Here is a 24,172-nt window from a genome sequence, read left to right as displayed (position 1 = left end):
CAACCTCCCAGCATTAGCATCTCTTAATGCAAAACAGCATGGGGTCGTACGGTGTTAGCTTTCAGTGGTGCCGAGCTCCCTGGTGAAAGGGCGGGCACACCAGCACATCACAGCTGACCAAGCAGGAATGCTGAGCCGGGCAGAAGCCTCGGGGACGTGTCTCTGTGTGAATTCAAATAAGTCTTCATTTGAACTGCTTAATCATTCCCCCGCGTCTGCAAGAAGGGGGAATTGTGGTTAAAAGAGGTCACACCAGAAAGTAAATTTGCCACAAACACCGTGAGGAATAAAACTATCTGAGGCTGAATAATAATTTAATGAGTAGCACATGGCACTCATGCCATGTCCCTGTTTTTCTGAATATGCAAAATTCCAGTTTTGGAATGACATATCAAAAGGAATTGTTTTTTTTTCCTAATGTCAATGTTGAGTGGTCAATGAACTGGAGTCCAAAGATAATTTATCCAGTTCAATTCAACTTGCTGTTTGTCAATGCAGACACCACGGATAATGCATTTTACATACCTCCATCTTCTTTCCATTGACATAAATTCTGATGCATTACTTTCATTCTGTGATAATTGCAGACCATCTGTGCCCTCGAACAAAATCCTCCACCTCTTGATGGATATGCAGCAGAGCGACATACAGAACAGAGCGTGCATTACCACTTGTCTTGTTCTTGCTAAGGCAGCTCAAAGAGTGACAGAAAATCCATTTGATTCCAGAAACGGAAAGAGAAACATATGCGTGGACTGATCCTCATAGATGAGGCTGCAAACTGTGGTAGACTTTATAAACAGATTTTTAGTTTTTTTTTTTTATAATTTCATTGTATGTTTATATGTTTACTTTTGATAGGGCTTGTACTACTTATTTACTTGTATAAATATAAAATGAAATCAGTCATTTTCTAGTTTTTGACCTCATTTGACGTTCACGGTGAAAGCTGGAGGGCAGATGTTTTACAGTATTCTTATAAAATGGCATATTTTGTCTCCTTTAGTAATGAGATGTTTTCCCCATATTTCCTACAGAGAGAAGCAGTGGAGAGCTGAGCGTTATACCCATCATACAATTCCAGCTAGAATTCCTCCGTATCCTCTGCCTTTCAGACTTTCCTAATGGTGAAAGAAAACGCAGGAGCAGCAGAGAGAACCAGCTATAGAGAGTCAGGAGAGAGTGCAGCTTCACTGCCCTTATGACAAATTCTATTTGTATTTTTATAGACAAATGGTACTCAACTGGAAATTCTGCTCCTGTGATTAGCCACAGGGGATGTAGCAGTAAGCAAGATTTAATGATTAATCTGGGCGCTGGATAGCTTTTGATTAATTCTGTATCGAATAGCTCACACTTCGTTGCGTGGATCGGGTGTCCGGAGCATGTCATATCACTTTATTTCATCAGGTGTGACCATCAGTGCTGTGGCTTCCATCCACTGTCCTTGTTCAGAAATACAATCTCTCGCTGGACTCTGCACACAGCTGCAAATTAAATCAAGAGCCCAGCAACCACATGCAAACAAATGCCACTGAATTTTTTTTTAAATAAATAAACAAACCCGATACAATTTCCCTAACAAACCGTACAGCCTATATATGATAAATGCTTCTCAAATTCAGCATGAACCATTAAAAATAAAGAGCACTCCTACATACTGTGCATTTACCAAGGCTTGACAGTCTTCTAAATTAAAAATTTTAATAGTACAAAAGTTGTGAAATTTAGATTCTACATCTGAATCTGAATCAACACTAAAACATGCACACTAATCCACAAGCATTTGGTACATTTGGCAGATTGTTTTCAATTAGGTAATTTCTGGGGTTTATGAGTAAATAAACATGCTCAGAAATCTTACATGCTTAAGAAATACTTTTTGAAATCCTGGACTCCAATTGTCAATTATTGCCAGTTTCTTTCCATCGGAAATATTGTAAGATGTTTGAACTATCTCACTTTTTTTCATGGAATCTCCTGAAGGTTGAATATGATGTATAATACAGTCTCAATTGAGAGGTTTTTTTATGTTTTGTTTTTTTTCACAAATTGGACAGCCGTCTCCCAGCATTTATAACATCTAACCATTAGACAGACATTCCTGTTATTTCTCAGGGTGGGGATGAGGTCCAGGCTAATGAATTGGACTTGCCTTAATTACTTGTCTAGAAAAGCATCTGGAGTCCTTAACCAGTGCATACATCAGTTAGAAAGAAAAATGAAAACCCCACATTCCCAGACTGAATGGATATCTTTAGGCTTCCATTTTGAATGTCACGTGAAAGTTTGGCTATTGTAGCAAAGTCCCCCTTCTCTGTCTCTCTGATAACAAATGAATCTCCTTTTCTTGACAATGTTGTTGTGCAAAGCAGGTCAATAGAAAACCATTAATTTTTTTCCCTATCCTTTGGATGGTGGTGAATAATTGTTCCTGAATCACCGCATATGTCATGGTAGCTTTGCGCTGTGCTTTGTCTCATAAACAGCCTTGTTTCACGTCTTTTCTGTTTATATACACAAAAATAACAGTGACTACTTACCTGGTTGTTGAAGGTTTATTTCTTGGACAGGGGCAAGCGTGCATAATGTAGGATTTTTTAAAAAAATTTGTTTTATTCACGTTTAAAACATGACTCATTCCAATTGTATTTGGAAACTTGATTGAATTTGTGGATTTTATGAGCATTGCACTTATTTTATATGTAACAATAACCACATAGTTGAGCTCCCCACCAATACTTATTTTTTATATTTTTTCAATATGCAATATGACATTTTCAATCAATTCAGTTTAATAACAAGTTTAATTCAGAATTAATATAAATTCTGAGATTGTTTTTTTCTGATTTTAAATGTAATGGTTTGTCTGAATATTTAAGTAGCACAGAATTTGGCTAGATATTCTAAAGTTACAAAAAAAAAGTATTTCCATGATACATTTGCAAAAGTTGTTGTATGGTCTTGTTTTTTTTTTTCATGCTTTTAGTGCTTTTTTTTTGTCCGCAGGGATGAACAAAATAGCAGGAGCTCCTATAGCCCATTCTTGCAGTAAACTTTACTTTTGTTTTTATTTTCTAATATGAAGATGTATATAGATTAATATTTGTGGATTTTTGAGGTTATGGGTTTCGGCGTGGCTTTCAAAAAATATTGCAGGCATGGTCCCCGGTAAATAAAAAAAATAAAAAAGGGGGGCAAAAAAATTAATTACTTGCTTCATCGTCAAACTGCAGAACGTACTTGCGCACTGAGCAGTAAATGAATTTCAATACAATGACACATTTGTCCTTGTGATATATTTCTCTGTGTATCTGTGCTGTCCTTGTATCAAATTAGCATAACCTTATTAATGGCTTTAGGGATCAGGTACATTACTGAGCAGGAGGGAGGTCATCAACAACTGTGGTTTGGTGGTTTTACTTCACACCAGTCTACTGTTGTGCCTCTCTCTCACCTAATTATAAGGGCAGCAGTGTGCAAAAGTGTGGAACTTAGCACTGAACCATCTGTCCAAAATGGAAACAAAATATATATTTCTATGATTGTTTCCACCTAGAACATATTCATGTGTATTGTGTGGCATTATGCCAAATTCAAAATTGAGTCTGATAGTGAAAATTAGAGCCCTTTTAATAGTCAATATATTGTCTTGTACAGAATATAAATAGAAACACTGGGTTGAAACATAATACTGAGCGTCTGTAAAATCGCCACCCTTCCTGTAAAGCACATGCTTGTTGAAAGTCGTCTAAAAAAAGACATGGCTAAGATTTAAATGCAGCATTTCTGTCTTAATATTCCTTACTTTATCTTTAATGAATGCCCTACCTGTGAACAAAAAGGGCACTCTCCCCACTTTCCACAGTACCATTAAGCACAGAAGCTCAAAGCTACTGTTCTCAGTACAGCCAGTGCTGCACTTCACAGGTTTCAGTTTGCCTTGGTTGACACATGTTGATATGGGAACGACATGTTCCGGACCCCCAAAAACTCTGAATTGGCTCTAAGCTTCTTGACTGGCATGAGTTGGTGTCGTTTTAATGAAGGAGCTGATTATACAAAATAAGCCTTGTGTGTGTCTGTATTCTGCTCTCTGTGCTGTAAATTGGCAATTTAGTGTTGTGGATATCTGTGAAATAAAGGAGGCTTACTGCTATAAAGAAAAGCCATTCTGTGTGAAGCCAGGATTTCATTGATTGATGAATGGCTGAGCATATGTGGAAATAAATGGATACAGAGTGCACCAAGACATTGGTCCTCTAACTCGTGAAGTGCATTGCGTATCAAATAGTAAATATAGGACAACAGGGTATAATCTCTTCTTCTGCACTTCATATCTAGTAGTTTAAAGTCCTCTGATGTAAAGTGACAGAGTTGGTAAAAGACCAGGAAAAATGGAAGAAAGAACAAATTTGGCTGCTAAGGGTTGTGGAATGGTAGATGACCACTATAATCACCTCTAATCAGGTTGACCAATGCAAATCTGATGTCATGCTGCTGACAATTGCAGATTGTAATTGATTCTGTTTCAGATCTTAAATATGCTGCTATTGAACTGTGGTATTTATGGAAATGAAGTTGAGAGTAAATCAAGCAATTGTTGGCTGGACACCAACAGCAGGATCAGCCCTATAAAAGCTGAATTACCACTGTCACCACCGGCTGGCCAAATACTGTGACCCTGTTTCAAATCAAAACATCTAATTTCAAATTAAAAGCATTTCCAGCCATGTACCAGCTTTTGACCGAATCTCATAAAAGATTACACATGCTCAAATGACGTCTCCTCTCTAAATGAATGTCCAGAAAAGCCTAAAGAATTGATCAGTTCAGGAAGAGGCCAGCTCATCTGTTTACCCAGGAGTCGGTGTCTGATCTGAGCAAACTGTCACAGGTCCCTGTAGGAGGCAGAGAGCACGCTCTGATAGAGATCAGTTAAAAGTGGTTCATGTAAGGACTTTGTAACTTGTCTGTAACAAGAATCATTAGCTTAGGTGTTAATTTATTCGCTGCTGGTGAAACTATGGCTAATTATTCATCAATCAGAGGCTCAATGAGTTGAAATAACACCATTGGGCACTAAATAGGCTGTGGATTTTTCTTAACCATCTGGTATACACACACAAACACAAATACGCACACTTTCACAAACCGTTTGGAATGTGCATCTACAATGGATCTGCTGTGATTTAACTATGTTGGCAAACAAACATTGATTCTTAATGTTTTTGATGGTGCCTTCAAAGGTATCGGAGATTTATAAGTGCCTCAAAAAAACAAAACAGTAAATAAGTAGAATTATTATTCTTTTAAAAATATAATTTACATATTTTATTTTTTCCCTCTTATTTTCTCTTAGACGGAGTCTTTCAAAATCACTCTCGGCTGCGGACGCCTCCTCTACCACTCTCCCACTCTCACTCGCCCAATCATCAGCACCATGCAGCCTCCATTAACTCCTTGAACAGGGGTAACTACACACCACGGAGCAATCCCAGTCCAGCGCCCACAGACAGCTCTGTTCCTCCTGAAGGCCCTGCCAGTGGTCAAGACTCTGGCAGCGCACAGGACAACTGGCTACTCAACAGCAACATCCCGCTGGAAACAAGGTACTGTGAAACTTGTCTCCCTGACAATGTTGTCATCTGTAAGACTGAGCTTGAGCTGGTCCCATTGAACCCAGCTTTTCATGCTGTCTGCTCCCTATTAAATTACCACAGACAGCAAAGCAATAAAATGGAAAATATCCTGCTAGGGGCAAAGGCCTACTGTTTGTGATGAGCATGATTTTGTGGAAAACAAGAGAAAAGTGCTGCTTTTGAGTGTTCGTCTAATATTAGCAATCCTAGCAGTGGAAGCTATTGAGTTTAAACAGTAGAGTAATTATAATCATGTTGGATAATGCCAAATTACATTCGTGCTCCTGTGAGCAAGCTTCATAGCTCCCCCACTTCAGCCCAGAGTTTTATTTATTTCATATTAATCAGCATGCACTTCCCTAACACATTTCCCAATAGGAGGCCCTTGTGTGAAGTAGATCTGTCAAGTGTTATTGTAACAGAGGGAATATTTGTTGGTATTTCTTTGGCTGGTCTCCCTGCAAGGTGGTATGAAATCAAGAACAAACAACAAGGCAGAATTATCTAAACTTTCCTGTTGATAACATGACTCTGCCACAAGTAGAAAAACTCCCCAATCAAAACTTCTTACTGGTTTCCTGGTGAGTAAATTAAAGGGAAAGAAATATTGTGGAGCCTTGATTTTGAAGGGAGTTTTCATGGGTAAAATGATCTGTATTGCTGAATTAATTATTATATTAGGACATGTTCAAAACAATTCAATATAAACATATATATTATCCATAACACTGGTTCCCAAACCTTTTTTGGATTTTTTTTTTTTTTTTTTTGTCAGCTCAATATAACATGCATTACATGAAAATGAACCATGAATGAATGGAAATACACTATTTTTTTTTTATTTCTGTTTCTTTCATTTTCAAAACTAAAACCATATTTATGATAAAACACAGACAGACCAAGAAAGTATGTGTAAAGTTGCTGTTGTAGACACTCTGTAGGGAGAGAGAGCACAATCCTCAGTGTTGGTCGCTGACAGGTGGTTTCTTGCTCTATGTGATGTTGGGAACACGCAGAGCCGCGATGAACGCCCTATCAGACAGTGATCCATCCATCTTGTTTAGCTGTTATCCATGTACAGTCTAGGCCTATTATGTTTTGGTTGGTCAGCTGCCTCAGACTGCGATGAGGCCTGAGATGTATCAGCATTTCTTACCTGTGTTTACTTTGTCAAATCTTTCCATCACTTGCTGTGAAGGTCACTATTTTGTGAATGCTGAGCTGCATGTTGTGTTACTTACAGCAACCATGAGTTATCATGTAAGTAGCTGAAGCATAGCTCTATATCACAGTATTTAAGAAATTGCTTTTAACGTGTTGAAGCACACAATAAATGACAGATTATATGATAAATCCCGTGGCACCTACCCATTTTGACAAAACACTGATCTATAGGATGAGATGCGTTGCTATAAATGAAACAGTTGTTGACAGGAAAAAGGCTAAACGCTAATTTGGCTTGGCCAAAACAACCAGTCATGAACAGACTTATTGTCTCCTCGTTCAGTTATTGTGAGACGGTTCAGTCAACAGGAAAATGAAAATCAATTTCAGCTAGTAGAAGGACAGTTAGTTGTATAATGAATGATTTCACATCATCCAGCTCCAGTTAATCCTGCACAGGTATTCCCTGTGGTGCAGAAAACAGATGGTGAGGGGAGACAAGAGTGCCCCTGAAACCACATACGCAGTCTTTACAACTTATTGCCTTGAAGAAAGACCAACTACCAAAAATTCAATCATGAAACTTGTGACCATTCGTGATATCCACATGAATCCTACAAAATACATTTCACTTTTACTTCGTTAATAGTTTTACAGTGGCGCACATGCTCGTCACTTTTGTGAAATTGAATGGCCCTGATAAATTCTGCACTGGTAAATTTTACCCTGGTCTGCCACTGGAGAGATGCCAGCAGTTGGTCGGCCATAGAAAGCTTCACAATATTCTTTAGAGTTTCTGCCAAGCATCCCTCTCTCGCTTCATTAAAAGTTGCATTCTTCCCAAGAACACAAGCTTGTGAGGCCATGAACAGACTTCACTGCTGGCCTCGAAGGGGCAGGGATAAAAAACAAGGCTTTTCTCTTGTACCACTGAACGTGTTCAGCCTGCCCATTGCATGTGGACAGTTCATTTCTCCATTGCATTTGCTGCAGTGTTTCCTTATGGAATGGAGCTCTCATAGGGGGGGGAGTGTATTATGGGAGAAAGGAGAAATGAGCCCCTAGAAACTATATAATGAACTGAAAATGTGTTTTTCCGTTGTAATGAAGGGTACTACCAAGAAGCTATGAAACTTCAGTGAGTTGTACTTAAAAATGAAACTAAGATAGTGTTTTGTCTGAAAAAAGTTTTAGGTTCTTACGTATTTGTAAGTGATGCATTGTTTTCTTCCAATCACAACCTTAAAGGAGCCAGAATACTCTAATGTTTATCAGAGAAGAGGCAGACGCTTGCAGAGAAGGGCAGGGCTCGTACAAAACAAGGTATGACAGTGTCCAAACGAGGGGAACAAGAGAGCTCGTTGTTATTTGTACCACACCTTTGTAGAAGTAGTTCCATAAGGGCCTTGGTTTCTTTTTTGTCCCATGCCGTCCATCTTGATCTCCATTCGTCAGTTGTTGTTGATGTTGCTTGGTGATCACATACTGTATTGGCGTTTTCTGTGTTTCTTGCACGCACATCTCACACTAGCTTCATATCCATCTTTCCACCTGTGTGTAGAAACATAGCAAAGCAGACATTCCTAGAGACTTTACAGGACAACCTCATTGAGATGGACATTCTGGCATCAGCACGCCATGATGCCTCGTACAACGACGGGTATGTTGCATGTTTGCTACCTGGACAGACGACTGTCAGTATCTGGTTTGCCATGAAAAACAATTGATGCTTGTGCTATTTTTCCATCACACATCCTCTGTTTTGAAACTCTGTCAGTCATCAGGGTGTGTCCTGCAGTGCTACAATCCTTGCTGTATTTGTCCCTTCCCTGTTTGCGACAACTAACAATTTGCATCGAGTCACATTGCTGAGTTGTAATGCTTTTGATGAATGTTAAACATGACCGCTTTATGAAACACATTGTCCACGTTATCTCCTGTTGCTAGAAAAGAATGTGTCATAGATATTTACTGATATTTATAAATAAGATACGGGTGACTTTCCACATCATACATTGTAATATGACATTCAATCACATTCATGTCACTGTCGCTCAGGAGCTTCTTGTAAACTTGTCTGTGGAATGGCCTTGACAACAGTGCCGCTGCCACTGACTCTCTGATAGGCTTATCATACGCCACTTGGACATGCAGCTCTACACATGTTCTCTGAGATGGCCAGCCATGTTTTTCAAGGGCGAATAATTCTGCTCAACTTTATTTACTGTATCTCTCCTCTGGACAGACTTGACACATGGTTACGGGGAATGACTCTCTCACACTGGCATATATATGTAAACAAGAAGCAGCTGTGGTCACTAGTCCTGGAAATTAGATTTCATATTGATTCAAGCGTTTCACCCAGTATGCTTTCATATTCTCACTAATCTAGCACAAGCATGTCTGTGGTAATAATATTGAATGTGCTTGGAAATAGAATTACTTACCAGTGGAAGGGACTGCACTTGGATACACAGTAACTCACTATGTTAAGATCATTAACATCCCTGAAAGGTTGTTGCCTCTGTTAAGACTAACAAGAAAATGCATTTTTCCCAGGCACTTCCTCTTCAAACCAGGTGGAACATCACCAATGTATTGCACAACTTCACCAGGATACCCTTTGACCTCCAGCACGGTGTACTCGCCTCCCCCTCGCCCTCTGCCTCGAAATACGTTCTCTCGACCTGCCTTCAGCCTGAAGAAACCCTACAAGCACTGCAACTGGAAATGTGCTGCTCTCAGTGCCATCCTCATCTCAGTAACACTGCTGCTGCTATTAGCCTACTTCATTGGTAAGTCACCTCTGACGCTCGATGGGTGCCATACCTCTAGTGATCCGCCCCCGGCCCCACCCCTCACCTGAATGCAGACACAGGATGAGTCTATTCTCTATTGTGTTTCTTTTATCATCCATTTTAATAGTGTTTAATCTGACCTCCGTGCCTTGTATGAGCGTAGTTATATAGGGAATCGTAGATTGACTCCTCGCTCCACGAATCGTCCGAGGAAATATTATCATTCATGGATTGGGTTGAGTGAATCTGCAGATGGGCAATCCACTGCCTTGCTCTTGTGAATAGGCTAGATTGGAAATAAATTAAAAAGACATCAGCCATCACACAAGAGAGGACTGCACAGCTAGAATATTCATCTTATTTGATTTAAGTTTCCCTGACCAGCATTTCCAGGTCCCAGGTGGGGAAGCACTATCGGCTAAATTATGCTATTAAATCAGTTCTGCTCATTTTGACTGCCGACATTGATATTTGTATATGATCATACAGTATCCTATTTATCTCTGGGATCTGTATACAAAAGTGTTCACGTAAACGATAATAAGAAGCAATTGATGAAGACACAAAAATATAGAACTAAACAGGGAAGTTCAAAGTAAAGATAGTAATTGTTGTGTGGTTGTTTCTCTATATTTCTCAGACTTATTTAACCCTGTTCCCAACTCTTGATTTCTTACTGGGATTTTATGTTAATTTTTCAGGTCTCATCATCCATGCTGGTTATCACTTCTCTTGATAGTCTTCTGTATATTCCAAGCCAGCTGTTGCTCTGGTTGTCATGTAAAATTCATTCATTGCAGATTATTTTGTTGTTTCAACACAGAAATTCTTCCCAGAACCTGGTGTTAATTTTTTTTTTTTAACTGGCTAGAATTTGAATCACAAATAGGGCTACATGGGAGTTTATATATTTAACAGCACTGTCCACGGTAACAGTGTGGTCACAAAGAAACGTGATGGATAGAAGAATAGATTGTCGGTAGGTCAAAGGTCCAGTCAAAATGAGATATTGGCGTTGGGCTCTTGTTGAGATTAATAAACCACATGTTGACTTAATAACTGATAAACTTGGCTAAGCTTGATGTTGAGGATAGCACAGTAAATATTTGAAAGAACTGAGTAACCGTGTTTCGGAACCTGTTCCTGTTCAATGAGGGGAGAGAGGACGTAAAGATTTTCAAAGTGTAATGTCAAACAGCTGTGTTTGAGATTTAAATATTGTTAAATATCTTTGTTGCCTTGATTTTCAAGGATTTGGAGATGTACATGAAAAGCTTACAGCACATTTCTCATGAAGTAATGGGAATCTCTTTCTGGACCTTTGTTACAAATTCAAGAAAGGAGTTGATTCATGCTTCTATCTCATATATTTTACTTTCATATATATAATATACAGCTGATCGACAGTGAATACCTGCTTAACATATGAATGGTTACACTGCTGAATTCGTTCACTCAGAAAGAAAAAATAAAATAAAATAGAGGGATAGTGAGAAGAAAATTGTTGTTCATTTGCATGGAGTCAATGAAAGAAAATCCAGATCCTTCTGCATGGCCTTCATCAGGGAGATACATTAATTCTTCATTGGGGACATTTGTTATAGATATGCATTAGGCTGTAACAATTGAAGAAGATATTGCTTCTGCTTCTGCTTGAGGCCAAACCAACTAGTGATTTTTTTTTTTTTTTTTTTTCCCTCACAAGAGCCATTTGAATAGTTTAATTTGGTAATTCAGTACAGTACTGGTTAAAAGAAATGAAAGAATCAACTAGTTGCTGCTCATAGTGATTATCTACGTATCCAACCATTTTAAAATTAGCGACGGTGGATGTTACCAAGTATTGGTTTGGCTTGTTCTTGGAATCAGCAGTGTTGTTTGGCTGTAGTAGAGATACAGTATGTGTCGTGTGCTTGTGACCTGGCCAAAAGCCAAAGACCCCCATCAGTTTGATAGTGCTTAATTAGACTGTGTAATTACACCCTGAAAACGCAGACCTGCTCCCGATGCACCACAAGTAAACATGTTGGAGACCAAACCTCAACATAAGATCGGAATTTCCAATCAAGAACGAGGGCCATATTTAATTAAAAGCTGATGAGAAAATACATTTAATTTCAAGTGCAATTAATTATTGAGGCTTGTAATTGGGAACTGTGGGTGAGATGTCTAATGAACCCAATTATGACTCATGACAGATGTTTTGACTTGCAGCACAGTTTTACTTTTCACAGTTGTGTAAATTGGGACAATTTGAAGTGCAAAAAGGTTGGGAGTTCAAGATGGCGCTGTTTTCTTTGTCGTCTCTCTCTCTCATTAGCACATTTATTATGTGGTCCTCATATTAAGGTCATCGGTATCCTCCTGTGTTCACTTTCACTCACCCTGGGTATCTGGCCAAGGACAATGAGGTTGGGCGCCAGAAAAACGTTCTCTATGATAACACTGTTTATATATTTTCATATAGCATCAGTATGATACTTTTTTATTTTATGTTTGCATATATTTATTGCTATCATAATGTATGATATTATACACAACATATATATACACAAACAGACATTATACAACATATGCATATTGAGTACAAACTTAATGCAGTTTTACATGCTTTATTATTTCTGTTTTAGTGCTTTGTTTTTACAGAGATGCAGCATGGAAGGGGTGATGTCTTCAACAATTTAATTTATAGAAGTCTTTTAATGGTCCAATTAGGAAATGCATCAACCCAGATTATGGTGATACAGTCATTTTTTTAAATGTATTTTATACTTGGCCTTGGTTGTGCCAGTCACTTTGTGTGAGGTTATTATTATTATTATTATTATTATTATTTTGTTTTGAAGAAATACTGTTAGTGACTAAATGATGTGGTGCTAAAAAGAAATCTGATTGTCACGCTTATTTGCTTCATCAAACTAAAAATTGTAAATTGTTTGTAATTAAAATGATCCCTAATCCCAACATGGCATTGCAAAACACATAGACCATAGTAAGGTGTAAATCCAGTCATTTATCTCACCTTACCAGGGACTGCAGATGGAAATGAGCTAGTAGCTAAATGTGGTGCAGAGCATTTCCTCTTTCACTGAGATGAATGTATTTTGTACATGGTCCCTACTATAAATAAACTTAAACTTCTTTAACACCAATTAATTTTAAGCCATATATAGAGACATTGATTGGCCAAATGCTAAAAAAAAAAAAAAAAAAAAAAAAAATCAGTCAAAGGATTATATCAGACTGTATTATATGATGTCTTTTTTGGGGGAAATTCCTCAAAATAGTTTGTTAGGTGCTTGTAGTATGTTATAATTGTGACCAGTCAGATGAGAAATTGGGTTCTTCTCATCATAGGTTCCCCTGAACTGTGCACTAGGTGGAGAAGTGCTATGATAAGAGGACAGAAGCGCTTATTGCTGTGGGTCATCTGCCACAGCAATAAGCGCTGACTTCCTCCGTTTGGCTAAGAAGACTTCTACTGCAGTACCTCTGTACCCTAATTGCCGCATGGAGTGACCCAACTTCCTGCCAAGAGATAAGTGAAAGGAGGGCACAACATGTGCTGAGGACAGAATGGGCAATGCTATAAAGTCCTGTACTCTTGACAGGTCCGTGGCATCACTGGAACACAGACTCAGCTTTAACTGCCAGTGGCCATCTCATTAGAAGTACCTTGTTATTCCTCCAACCTGATTTCATTTTGCAGCCAATTGCAGCAGCCATCTTAGTGTCATTGCAGTGTTTGCAAAGTTTCAAAAAGCAAGCAAAACTAAATTAGGAGGCTCTTCTCTGGCTCAGCTCCCATGCTCTGCATATCATAGATACCACGAAGGCGCCGAAGTAAATCTTTAAGGATGAGAGTCGGAGGCTCTTCAACCATTTTCCATTAGAGGCCTCAGGGACGGATGGGATGAAGAACGGGGCTCACAAAGACGTGATTACTAGGACACTTGGACCGACCCCCCCGCCTGGTGACTTTGCGATCTGTCAGCAACATGCACAGACTCTTTTTCCATTTTGCCTGTCAATGTAGTGCTACAAATCAAAAGGAATGTATTTCTAGAGCTTACAAAATGACAAACAAAGCCATCTGTCTCTTCTTTGGTTGCCTTCCACTGACACAGTCACTTCCACAAGCACTGGGCAGGTACAGAACAGATGCTGGTATTGCAGTTGACCATTCATCATGTTGGGGAACGTTTGTGGTGTTTTCCCTGATAATCATAGGGTTGGTTCATATGTTTTATCACAAATATATCTAGATATTTCTGTCAATAGTTGGTACTCTAGTGTGCATTATTGAAATAGTAAATACTCTATGTACATATTATGGACTTGGATTAAAAAAAGAAAAGACACTTTTTCTTTGGCCAACTACTCAGAGCACTAGTGGTGTTTTATAAGTTTGCCACGGGAATGACCCAATTTATGATACACAATACCATACCATAGTTTGCTGTCCTCGTTCGAAAAAGCTGCTGCTTAAGGCTGCGTATTTATGAAGGCTGCTTAGAAAACCCTTTACGATACATTCCATGATTAACGTGTTGCATTGCTGTAAATAGCAAATGCCAGTAGTACGAACAATATTTATATTACCATCATACTTATCAAAGTTGTTTTATTTAAACTTTGAAGTCCATAGAAGATCTTTCCCAGAGTGCCATGCTGGTGTTTTCTGATCTGCTATCAAGTGTTTGTGTGTGTTCTTCAAGGCCCAACTATATTTGAAATCGATGGTCATTGTGTTCTTACTTTCTTCTCTATGTTGGTGGTATGACTAACAAAATCCTGCCCAACAAAGACATTATATAAGTCTACTTGACTGTTATTTTTTTGTTCACTCATAAATTGACCGTTTACCTAAATTAATCAAATACAAATAAACAACATTAATACCACTGAACCAATGAAAATAAACTGATTAAACCCTGAATTTATGTATAAACCTATTTTTTTTCTTTTTTTGTTTTAATGTATTCAGTATTCAGTATGTATGACATACTTTTCAATACCACCCTATAATATTGTTGCACTGTTCATCTCATTTAATTTCATAGCACCGGACACTTTTTTCCATTTATCCCAAACTGTATTTTTTTTTTTTTTTTGTATATAGTCTGTGTGTGTATTTATTCTAAAATATATATATATATATATATATATTTTATCTATCTTATTTCTTATATCTTATTTCATATTGTGTGCACTTTTTGGTTTTCTTTGCTGCTGTGACGACCAAATTTCCCCACTGTGGGATTAATCAAGTCAAAATGTATCTAATCTAATCTAACTAGTTTATGATTTTATAAAGGAAAAAAAAAACAACAACACAAAATGGTACTGTAGAGGTCGTACTCTGAGCTTTAGTCTAACACTGCCAGATAATTTCACTTTATAATTGAATTGCTTGGTTATTTGCTTGAGGAGTTTAAGAGAACCAACAAAACAATAAAATAGCTATATTGAATTTCTAGGCCTTTTCTGCTGACTCTTGACTTCCAAGTTGGCTTTTGCCTGGCTAAGCTCGTCTTGTCCATTCACTTATTGGTGATCTGTCATGGTCAGCCCCTCCTCCTCTGTCCTGCACTGTGCTGCCATTGTTCCAAAGGACATTTCTTTTGTCGACCTTGTAAAATATCCGCGGGCTCCATCCGCTGTGTTCTCATTGAACACCCCTGGTGTCTCTCCGCTGATGTTTTTTTTTTTTGTTGTTCCTTTGTCCCCTAATTTTGCAGGGGAATGTAAAGGTAATAGGTTTGGGAAGATGACAAGGCACTGAGGATGGTCCATGCTGATGTTGGTGTGATGAAACAGATGTTGTCCCATGGGGTCATTCATCTTGTAATCTGACTGCTCAGCACTTTTGAGAAAACGCCATTAACCATTAAACCGTGTATTGTTCTTTATTCTGCTTACTGTTCCTCCATCTCACAGCTGCCACCTTTGCATAATTATCACCACCAACAACAATGTATTAGTTGATCACTGGCCATTAATTTGGTTTTAATTTATAGATTATAATTTTCTGTCCAGATAATTTGCATTTAAATTATTGTTTTATGTTTGATATTTCAGCCATGCACCTTTTTGGATTAAACTGGCACCTGCAACCCATGCAAAGACAGATGTACCAGCTTACAGAGGACAATACAAGTGGCCTACCTTTTCCGACAGACCCGAGCTTGCCACCACTAGGCAACACAGGCTTGGAAGTACCTAGCCGCAAGGGAAAAGATGACAGTAAGTGCAATTTTTATGAGGATAATTTTATTAAGCGAACATATTTTTTCATTCTATTCTTCTATATTAAACTTCTAAATGCAGCTGCCTTTTTTCTGGATGATTTGCGTCACTCCCTGTTACCACATGCCACATCAGAAAAGAACAGGGAATAAAGTTTGTCAAATCTTAAAGTTTATAGATGACATTTCGAAGCTCATGCAAGTTTTGTTATAATTTTGTCTTCCAGTTTTCACATTGTGTTCGCTTTTCTCCATGGAATGCAAAGAGATCTGCATTGTAATCCTATGAAAGTTGTTGTAAGTAGGAAAGTGTTATTTGTTCCTGGAGGGAGAAAATGGGACAGCTTAAGGGACTGAGTATCCAGGGGCTGCAGGGGGATTAGCCACTCTGTCCCCTTCAGAACGGATGTGATCCTTTCATCTTCTAGCTTGGGCTGCCTTTCCTGGCAGCCAAAGAGAGCATGTGCTCACCCACAGTACCAAATGCTCAACTCAAGGAAAGTTTGCTCTGTTCCATTCTCGAACAAATGGGCCCAGATTTAACCATGTGATTTGCCACTAGCAGACTACAATAGGTCGTGGAGAGGGTTATTACCATATAGATGAATCCAGGAGTTGTCTTTTTCATTTACCAGACAGCAGAAAGTGTGTTTAGCTAACAGCAAGCATAACCATAGCAGAGCTTAGACCCTGCGCAGCAGCGGTTGCTGAAAGGAAATCAATAGCCATAGTTTTCTAAATACGTTTCATTTTGCAGCACTGTCACCAGAAATATTGCAGGACTCTCTAATGTTTTCTCAAGGTGATGCAAATGTGTGCCGTGTTGAAATTCAATGTGGTTCTCTTTTTCTCCGTCTATTCTTTCCATCAGAGCATTATGTTGTAGTTTAGACTGCAAAACAAAAAACTGTTATTCAACCATGTGGCCCATTATCAATTGTCTCGGCTTATGATTTATTTAAACAGCCTGACGAGTACACCGTTAATGTGCTGCATAAATACACACACACCCCAACATGTGCAAAATGAGCCTCTGTGTCGTAGCATTATGTAAAGGCCAGATCTGGGAGACTGGGAGTGTGTCCTGTCTACTCTGATAAAACCAATTGCCACTGATGGACTTTTGAGAAGACTTCCATCTGGTGTGCCACGTGTAACCTAAAGTGGTGTCTGCTACCAAGTCCTAGGGGTAGTTTGTATGGATGTCTGCTTTAGTAGACATTGCTGCTGAAATGAGCTCATCTACATGGGCAAACAGATGTTGCTATTTCCGCGGAGTCCAATATAAGTTGCATTATGGAGCATATGGACAATTTTTGCCAGTAGATGTGCTAATACTGGAGCGGGTAGCAGCATTAGACAATTTTCACTTTATTACTTTTACCTCTTGTACCGAAACAGTTGTATTTTCTCCAGTCTTTTCAATGCCATGTCCACACCATATGTTCAGTCTTTTAAATCATATTTTTAGAAGCACTGTTTGCATGATTGAAATGATCAATGCTACCTGTTATTAAAACATATTTTCATCATAATTTCCTTTTCAACAGGATATCTTTTTATTTTCCATTTCAGAACAATCAGTTCAAAATAATTAAAGAATGAACTAGCATTTTGTGTGAGAGCCAGGATGATGTTCAATCAGCCATTTCTTACTTTTGTACTGTGTCTTCGAGTGGAATTAGGACTGAATTTACTGGCAGTGGTCAGATGGATCATTCATTATATTTTTTTTTAGTGGCTGTCAGCAATGTGATTGAATATCTGTGATATGGTCAGACTATCATGCTTCAGCAGACTGACTCCTTCTGCACTCCGCATGCTGGATTAATGGCGTGATCTTTTTGACTGATTTACTTTGTGTGCGATGCAGGCAAATTGGACAGCTTGTTCCCAGATGACAGCTATATAGATATGGGAGAGATTGACGTGGGGCGCAAGGTCGCGCAACAGATTCCCCCTGGTATCTTCTGGAGATCCCAGGTCTTCATTGATCATCCCATGTACCTGAAGTTTAATGTGTCCCTCAGCAAAGATGCCTTAGTGGGAATCTATGGAAGGAGAGGCCTTCCTCCATCACACACACAGGTGAGAAATATTTGAATGTCTCTGATTTACTTGACTTTACTGACACTACTACTACAGTAGATGTATTATTATATTATTGCGGTCTGTTGTGCTTATTAGTTGTATGGAAGGAATTTGATCTAAATGTTCTGGGTGCTTTGGATTGGCATATTTAAGTGTTTACAGTGACAAATTATGTTACCGAATGTTATGTTTTGTTTGAAAAACACTGGTAAATTGCAAACATGATACTGAATAAAATAATTTACAATGATGCCTGCATAATACAGAGATTCAGCTTTGTTTTCTATTCTTCCTCTGCTACAGAATATAAATTGGGCTATTGTTTAAAACATATATATATATATATATATATAACCATTTGGGAACATGTTATGAATACAAACCAATTCATAAATTTCTCTATTGCATTATGAATCACTTTCTTTGTTGCAGAAAGGATTTATGGCAAATTTCTTTCAGGTTCAATACCATCAGTGAATCACACAAAGATATGGGGCTCAAGGGCCAAGAAAGAGAGATTTTTCTTTACACTTATTTCCCATCTATGTGTAGCACAGAAGGAAATATATCATGGTATTAATCATGTCTGACTGCTTGCTTCCCAGACTTAAGATTTCTGCTGTAAATGCAGCTCTAGATCTTAGCATGATTTTTGTTTGCACTAATGTCCGGTGTGATTTATTTTTCAGTCAAAAGATTAGATTTGCCTCGTTCCTCTAGTTTTACTTCAAAGAAAATAATCTGAAGTGGTGTTTCCGTGCTGTGACTGATTACACACAGATTGGCAGACGAGTCAAGAGTCCTTCCCCGATGTAGATGAAAATGAAAAGCTGTCTCATTGGTATTCATTGACTCACTACTCATATGAAGCAAAGCGGTGCAGATGTTATTTGGTAAACACTAACTTTACATTTATATCCCCGGCTTCCCTTTTCTCCTTTTAATAGTTTTAAACAAGGCTTTTATATAAGATGTGTGATCTAGGAAATTATCACAGCCCATCCAACCACGATGTGCCAAGACTTTACTCAAGCTCCTCTTGAATGATGAGTTATTCATGCAGACCAAATGATGCTCTGCTATAAAGAGGGCTGAAAGCACTCAGGTCTCATGTGTCACTCTAATGGCGTGTCTGCGGTCCATCCATCAGTCTTTCTCACTTTCTGTGTGTCTGTCTGTAGTTTGACTTTGTGGAGCTTTTGGATGGGCGGCGGCTCCTCGCCCAAGACATCCATGGTCTGGAGGGGCCTGCGGCTATGCAACGGAGCCTCATACCCATCACCACACACGACACTGGCTTTATCCAGTACATGGACTCGGGCATCTGGCACTTGGCCATCTACAACGATGGAAAAGAAACTGAAACGGTCTCCTTCCTCACCACTGCCATAGGTGAGTGCCCTGGGCATGACCTGGTGCTGAAACTTGTAATAGCAATCCATAATCCCTATAATACCAACCAGCAGCAATCCACAGCAAACAGCTCAGACGTGGGGGCATGAGTCAGACACTGGTAGATTTCAATAGCTAAGGAAAGTGCAGGTTAATCAAGGTGAAGCTGAATATTACAAAAATCAGGACATCAGTGATACCCTGCCATGCCCCTGAGTAGGGTATTGAGAGATCATAATATCCTCATTAGCCTGAGTGTCTTCCAAGCGAATCAGGGGTCCAGCTTCTGGGAACCATTTGCATACAATTCAAAGTATGATTGTACCCTCCTGCTAGTGCCATTTTTGATCACGATTTGCTCCAATTTCCATCTACTTTCCATATATCAAAGCAGGAAAGATATTTTTCTCCTCTGACTCTAACTGTGCGTGGCACACGCCGTGTTTCAAACATACGTCCGTCTTTGTGGAGGTGACTTCGTTTTGCATGCTCCACTTTGTTCTCCCTAAAACGCCTTTGATTAGCACTGCTGTATCATGCAAGGTGCGAGAGGGCCCGAGGTGTCGACTTTCACAGGGATGGCAGCTGGGAGCTGTTCTCACATGCTCTTTAATTAAAAGCTCCTGGGCCAGAGTCCATCTGTGACAGGGGCTGTGCCAGGCAGCAGATCGATGAGAAGCTGTCCTCAACACCAATGTAACACCAAGTGGAGACAGGCTTGAGATGCACTATGCCCCCTGCTGTGCCAAAACAGCTGTAATTCAATACTTAATATATGATCTGACACAAGAAGGGGGAGTCCGGGCAGCATGTTTACTTTTACTTATTTCTTCTTGACTGGGTTTGCATGAAGCGCCCCCCCCCCCTCCTGTGGTTTGCACCAAACATAACCAGATAAGGTATTCTGTCCAGCGGATGGGGTGGGGCAGAGTTAGAGCAATAATTCTGCCTCTGTTCATTTGTATCGGAGCTGATCTGCTCACAAGAGCTCAGAGGGAGGCAGAGGGGCTCTTTCTAAAATGGGTCACCAGTTAAGTGCCCTCCAGCAGAAATTGAATCTCACCAACTGCCTGAATTGTATTGAGCCGTGGAGGGATGGAGTTGACCTTCAAATAGAGCGGCTCAGGTATAGAAATATATGTGAGCAATATCCAGAACAGACGCACCGAGAAATACAAGCAGCATTGTTTAAAAGACACAAACAGTACAATTATTTTAGTATGTCTGACAGTGGTCGGAAGACAAATGACTTATTTTACTGTCACTGAGGTACCTTTTTCTTTTCACAAGTATTAAATGAAAGGTTTTCTTGGTGCACATAGCCGTGCCATAATATATCTGGAGGGATAGAGTGTCCCTGTCTTTAATCTGGGTTGCTCCTCATTACTTGGCTGTGGCTCCATGGCAATGTGAAATGTGTCCTACTGAATGTTTTGTATAACAACCCTCTGGAGCATGAAGCCATTTGTCCCTGCTGCCTGGTGCCAGACATGCCTCAGCCGAGACAAGGCTTCCTATCCAGGGGAGCAAAGCAAAAGGAAGGAAAGACCCAGCACCAGCGTCTTACTCTATAACCTATGTCGCTCCGTAACAGAGGTTCTCTCTGTACACATCCACCCATCATTCAAAGGTGTTGAGCATCCTCTGGCAAGTCGCTGATTAAACCTGCCTACTGCACGCTACTTTGTCCTCACCGACTGGAGAGACTCACACAATCGTTAACTCCCCTGATATGAAGGGTAATGAATTTCAATGAAGCTCTGCTTGAATCCATGATTTATGCGTTGGCCTATGTTGAGTGTGTGGCTAACAGATATTCATGGCCTCCCTTCCTTGCTCTCAGAGGAGTCGCAGCCAATAGACAAGAGCAGTGTGCAGTCTTACTAACCTGCGTCAGGATTTAGAATGGAAGCAGTCTAGTTCATGATTACTCAATTAAACATGTTTGATGGTGGGTTCTTCACCAAGGAAATATCCATCACAGATAAACATAAGCTTAATCAGAGGCACATTCGTGTAAAACTCCTGCCAGTTCAGTACATCTCTGGATTGCTGTTGGATCTTTTAGAGTCTTGGTGGACAATAAAGACGGACGTAAACTGTATGTCATTTTGCTATCCGTCACCCACCGCCCCACACACACTGCTGGTCTACCCAGCTCTCAGCAAAAAACAAAAACAAAAAAGAGGCCCAAGTCTCCTTCTATCGTTAGATGTTCTTGTTGGAAGCCATCATAATCTCACCGAAGTCCAGATTGCCTTCACAATGCCAGAGGATAGTCTCACCTGCACCCCTTCACTAACCCAACATGGCAAAGGCAAGCCCGCAGCCCAGAAAACATCAGTAGCATTTCTCACTGCCCACCCCTCTTTCTTCTCACTATATCTTTGGTCTGCCTGTATCTCTTTCTCCCTCCCTCCCTCCCTCCCTCCCGCTCTCTCTTTCTTTTTTTCTCTGTCTTGGATTGCATCCTCACTGATGATTGACTCTCCAGAGTAAAGGAAAGCTGAATCCATGGCTCACATTTCTAACCCTTTGTCGATCACAAGAGATTCTTTGTTCAGTAAGTTTTGCCCCAGAGTTTCTGCAGCCTGAAGGCAATGGACAAGACAAAATGATTTTCAGCACCATTTCAGGCAAAATTCATTGAGCATCACATTTCAGAGTTCCACTATCATCTTCAGAGTTCAGTGGTCAGTCTTACTTTGAATAAAAGCAAGTGTAAAGAACACGGTTCAGAGGTAGAAATAATTATTTTGCCAAATTTTGGGATATAGTCAGAGTGATCGATAGAGGGAATGATGGCGGATGTTGTTCATGCTCTGCTGATTGTTTGCAAAAAAATGCCCTCAGTCTGTTGGGACGCGAAGATAGAGTAATTAAACCACACAGTCATTTGACAAGGCAATGTATTTCCAATCACCACTAATTTGGTGCATGCAATATGTAACCACCATAATGCTGAATACAATATGACTTTTATTGAATATGTATTGGTTTTCTCGGTGTGTATTTCTATGTAGTTTTGCTGAGAAAAAAATGGCGAGGCTTGTTGCAAGACATTTAAAAAAAAAAAAAAAGAAGCCTATTAGCACATGCTGTTCTTGGAACTTGAAAAGTAAAGATTGGAGGCAAAGTTAAAGTATGAAAAAACGTATTTTACAGGTACACAGAACACCATCGAGGTTTTTTTGCAAGCACTGACTGAACAGTTGCACAAGCTACTTTGTGTTCAATGACATGCTAAAAGCCTACACACCATTGTGTGTTACACTTGTTCATATTGCATGTTCTGTGCACATTGTGAAGCGTCTAAACACCCGTGCCTGTGTAGAAAAGGCTCTTTGGATTAGCATGAATTACTGTGGGCCTGCATCTAAATCACATACACAAGGTGCCAGGGTACTGTTTGTGTCTCAGTGCAATTTTTATTTCTTTATTTAGGGCATTTCATTTATATACAGAACATGTGTATGTGTTGTTTTCAAAGACCCAATTGAAATAATAAAAGAAGACATTGTAATAGATTGCAAGTAACCCAGCCAATAGCACTGATTAATGGACAAAACAGGAACGCAAAGCAGTGCGCCTGGCTTACTCATTGTTTCTGCAAATACATAAAGAAGACTGAAAATAAGACCATAAAGGAAAACATGATGCAGTAGCATCACCCATGGCTGTGGGAAATGCAGGTCCCAGTGTTGCGGACACTTTGTTTGTTTGTGTTGTGCCAAAAAAAGAGCAGTATTAGGTTTATTAAATGATGTATGTGTGCTACTTTCTGTCCAAAATCCAGTGCATTTGAAACTCACAAGAATTCAATTGCTTTGTGAGTTTTTCTTTAAGTCCAGATATTCAAAACTTGTTTACTCTTTTTTGGTTAAAACACGAGTAACACTCCAAAATGTTTTGCTGTGAATGTTGAAAGGATTGGAGCCTCTACTCATTACTGTCATTAGCACAGAGATTAATAATCAACCCAAAGTAAATGAGTGGGAGTAAAATTGTTTTTTTCAAACCAAATGACTCAGAAATTCTCCTGATTGCTCTTTTGCAGATTCAATTGATGACTGCCCCAGTAACTGCTTTGGGAACGGTGACTGTGTTGCTGGAACATGCCATTGCTTTTTAGGATTTAAAGGACCTGACTGTGGGCGAGGTAAGTCAATCACTCACTCATAATGCCTTTATTAATCTCCATCATTCAGACACATAACGTTTTTGAGGGTTGACCAAATTATACTGACTGTGTGGCCAGAACAAACCAATTCCAATCTTAATTTAATTGTACTTCACATCTATTTTTTTATTAGATTAGGCAGTACTACTCTTGATGGCTCATTTTATACCTCTACCAGTCGAGTATTGTGTTGCATGTAAAAGAACTGATTCATTTTTTCAATTAATTAAAATTTTACATTTTTAAATTTAAACAAGACTAAATACATTTTTTTCACCCTACTAAAATTCTAAAAACAAGTTTAGGCAGTTTGTTGGAATTATAGTCATTTTTTTGTTGTTGTTGTTAAATACTTACACATAATGCACTGCCCTCTGACATCCATGCGCTGATTGCCACGACAGTTGACACTTTTATTTAAATATTTGTATTTATTTTCAAGGGTCACTGTTAAGATTTTAGATATTTGTTGTTAGGTTTTGTTAAATCTTAGGTCACATCTGCCCTGGATGCTAAAGCACAGTAAATTGTGGGAGATATTATTCACTGCAAGGTAAACCTTTTAACATTATGGTCAGAAGCTCAGTGTCAGATTGCGAGCACACGCTCACTATTCTTTGAAGCTGTGGTTGGAGAGGTCCATTCAAGTGGTTGTAT

General features: G+C 39.2%; 1 protein-coding gene across 6 annotated transcripts in view; it reads left to right on the top strand.

The window, feature by feature from the left end:
- The window catches only part of tenm4 (teneurin transmembrane protein 4), a 138,780-nt gene that overhangs the window by 57,635 nt on the left and 56,973 nt on the right, over positions 1–24,172 (top strand). For 3 of the 6 annotated variants that reach the window (XM_069161183.1, XM_069161182.1, XM_069161179.1), the window contains 6 exons: positions 5,363–5,612; positions 9,366–9,601; positions 15,686–15,850; positions 17,726–17,940; positions 19,125–19,335; positions 23,393–23,494. In XM_069161183.1, the coding sequence (XP_069017284.1) occupies positions 5,363–5,612; positions 9,366–9,601; positions 15,686–15,850; positions 17,726–17,940; positions 19,125–19,335; positions 23,393–23,494 (1,179 nt within the window). Of the gene's footprint in view, positions 1–5,362; positions 5,613–8,054; positions 8,130–8,367; positions 8,467–9,365; positions 9,602–15,685; positions 15,851–17,725; positions 17,941–19,124; positions 19,336–23,392; positions 23,495–24,172 lie in introns of all 6 variants that reach the window. The other 3 variants (XM_069161180.1, XM_069161177.1, XM_069161178.1) reach the window with 2 other exon arrangements.

Source organism: Embiotoca jacksoni, unplaced genomic scaffold (assembly GCF_022577435.1).
Source record: "Embiotoca jacksoni isolate LCO1_2020_lvr unplaced genomic scaffold, fEmbJac1.0.p SCAF_28, whole genome shotgun sequence".
In the NCBI taxonomy this organism is placed as follows: Eukaryota; Metazoa; Chordata; class Actinopteri; family Embiotocidae; genus Embiotoca; species Embiotoca jacksoni.
This window is presented reverse-complemented; position numbering and strand designations above follow the sequence as displayed.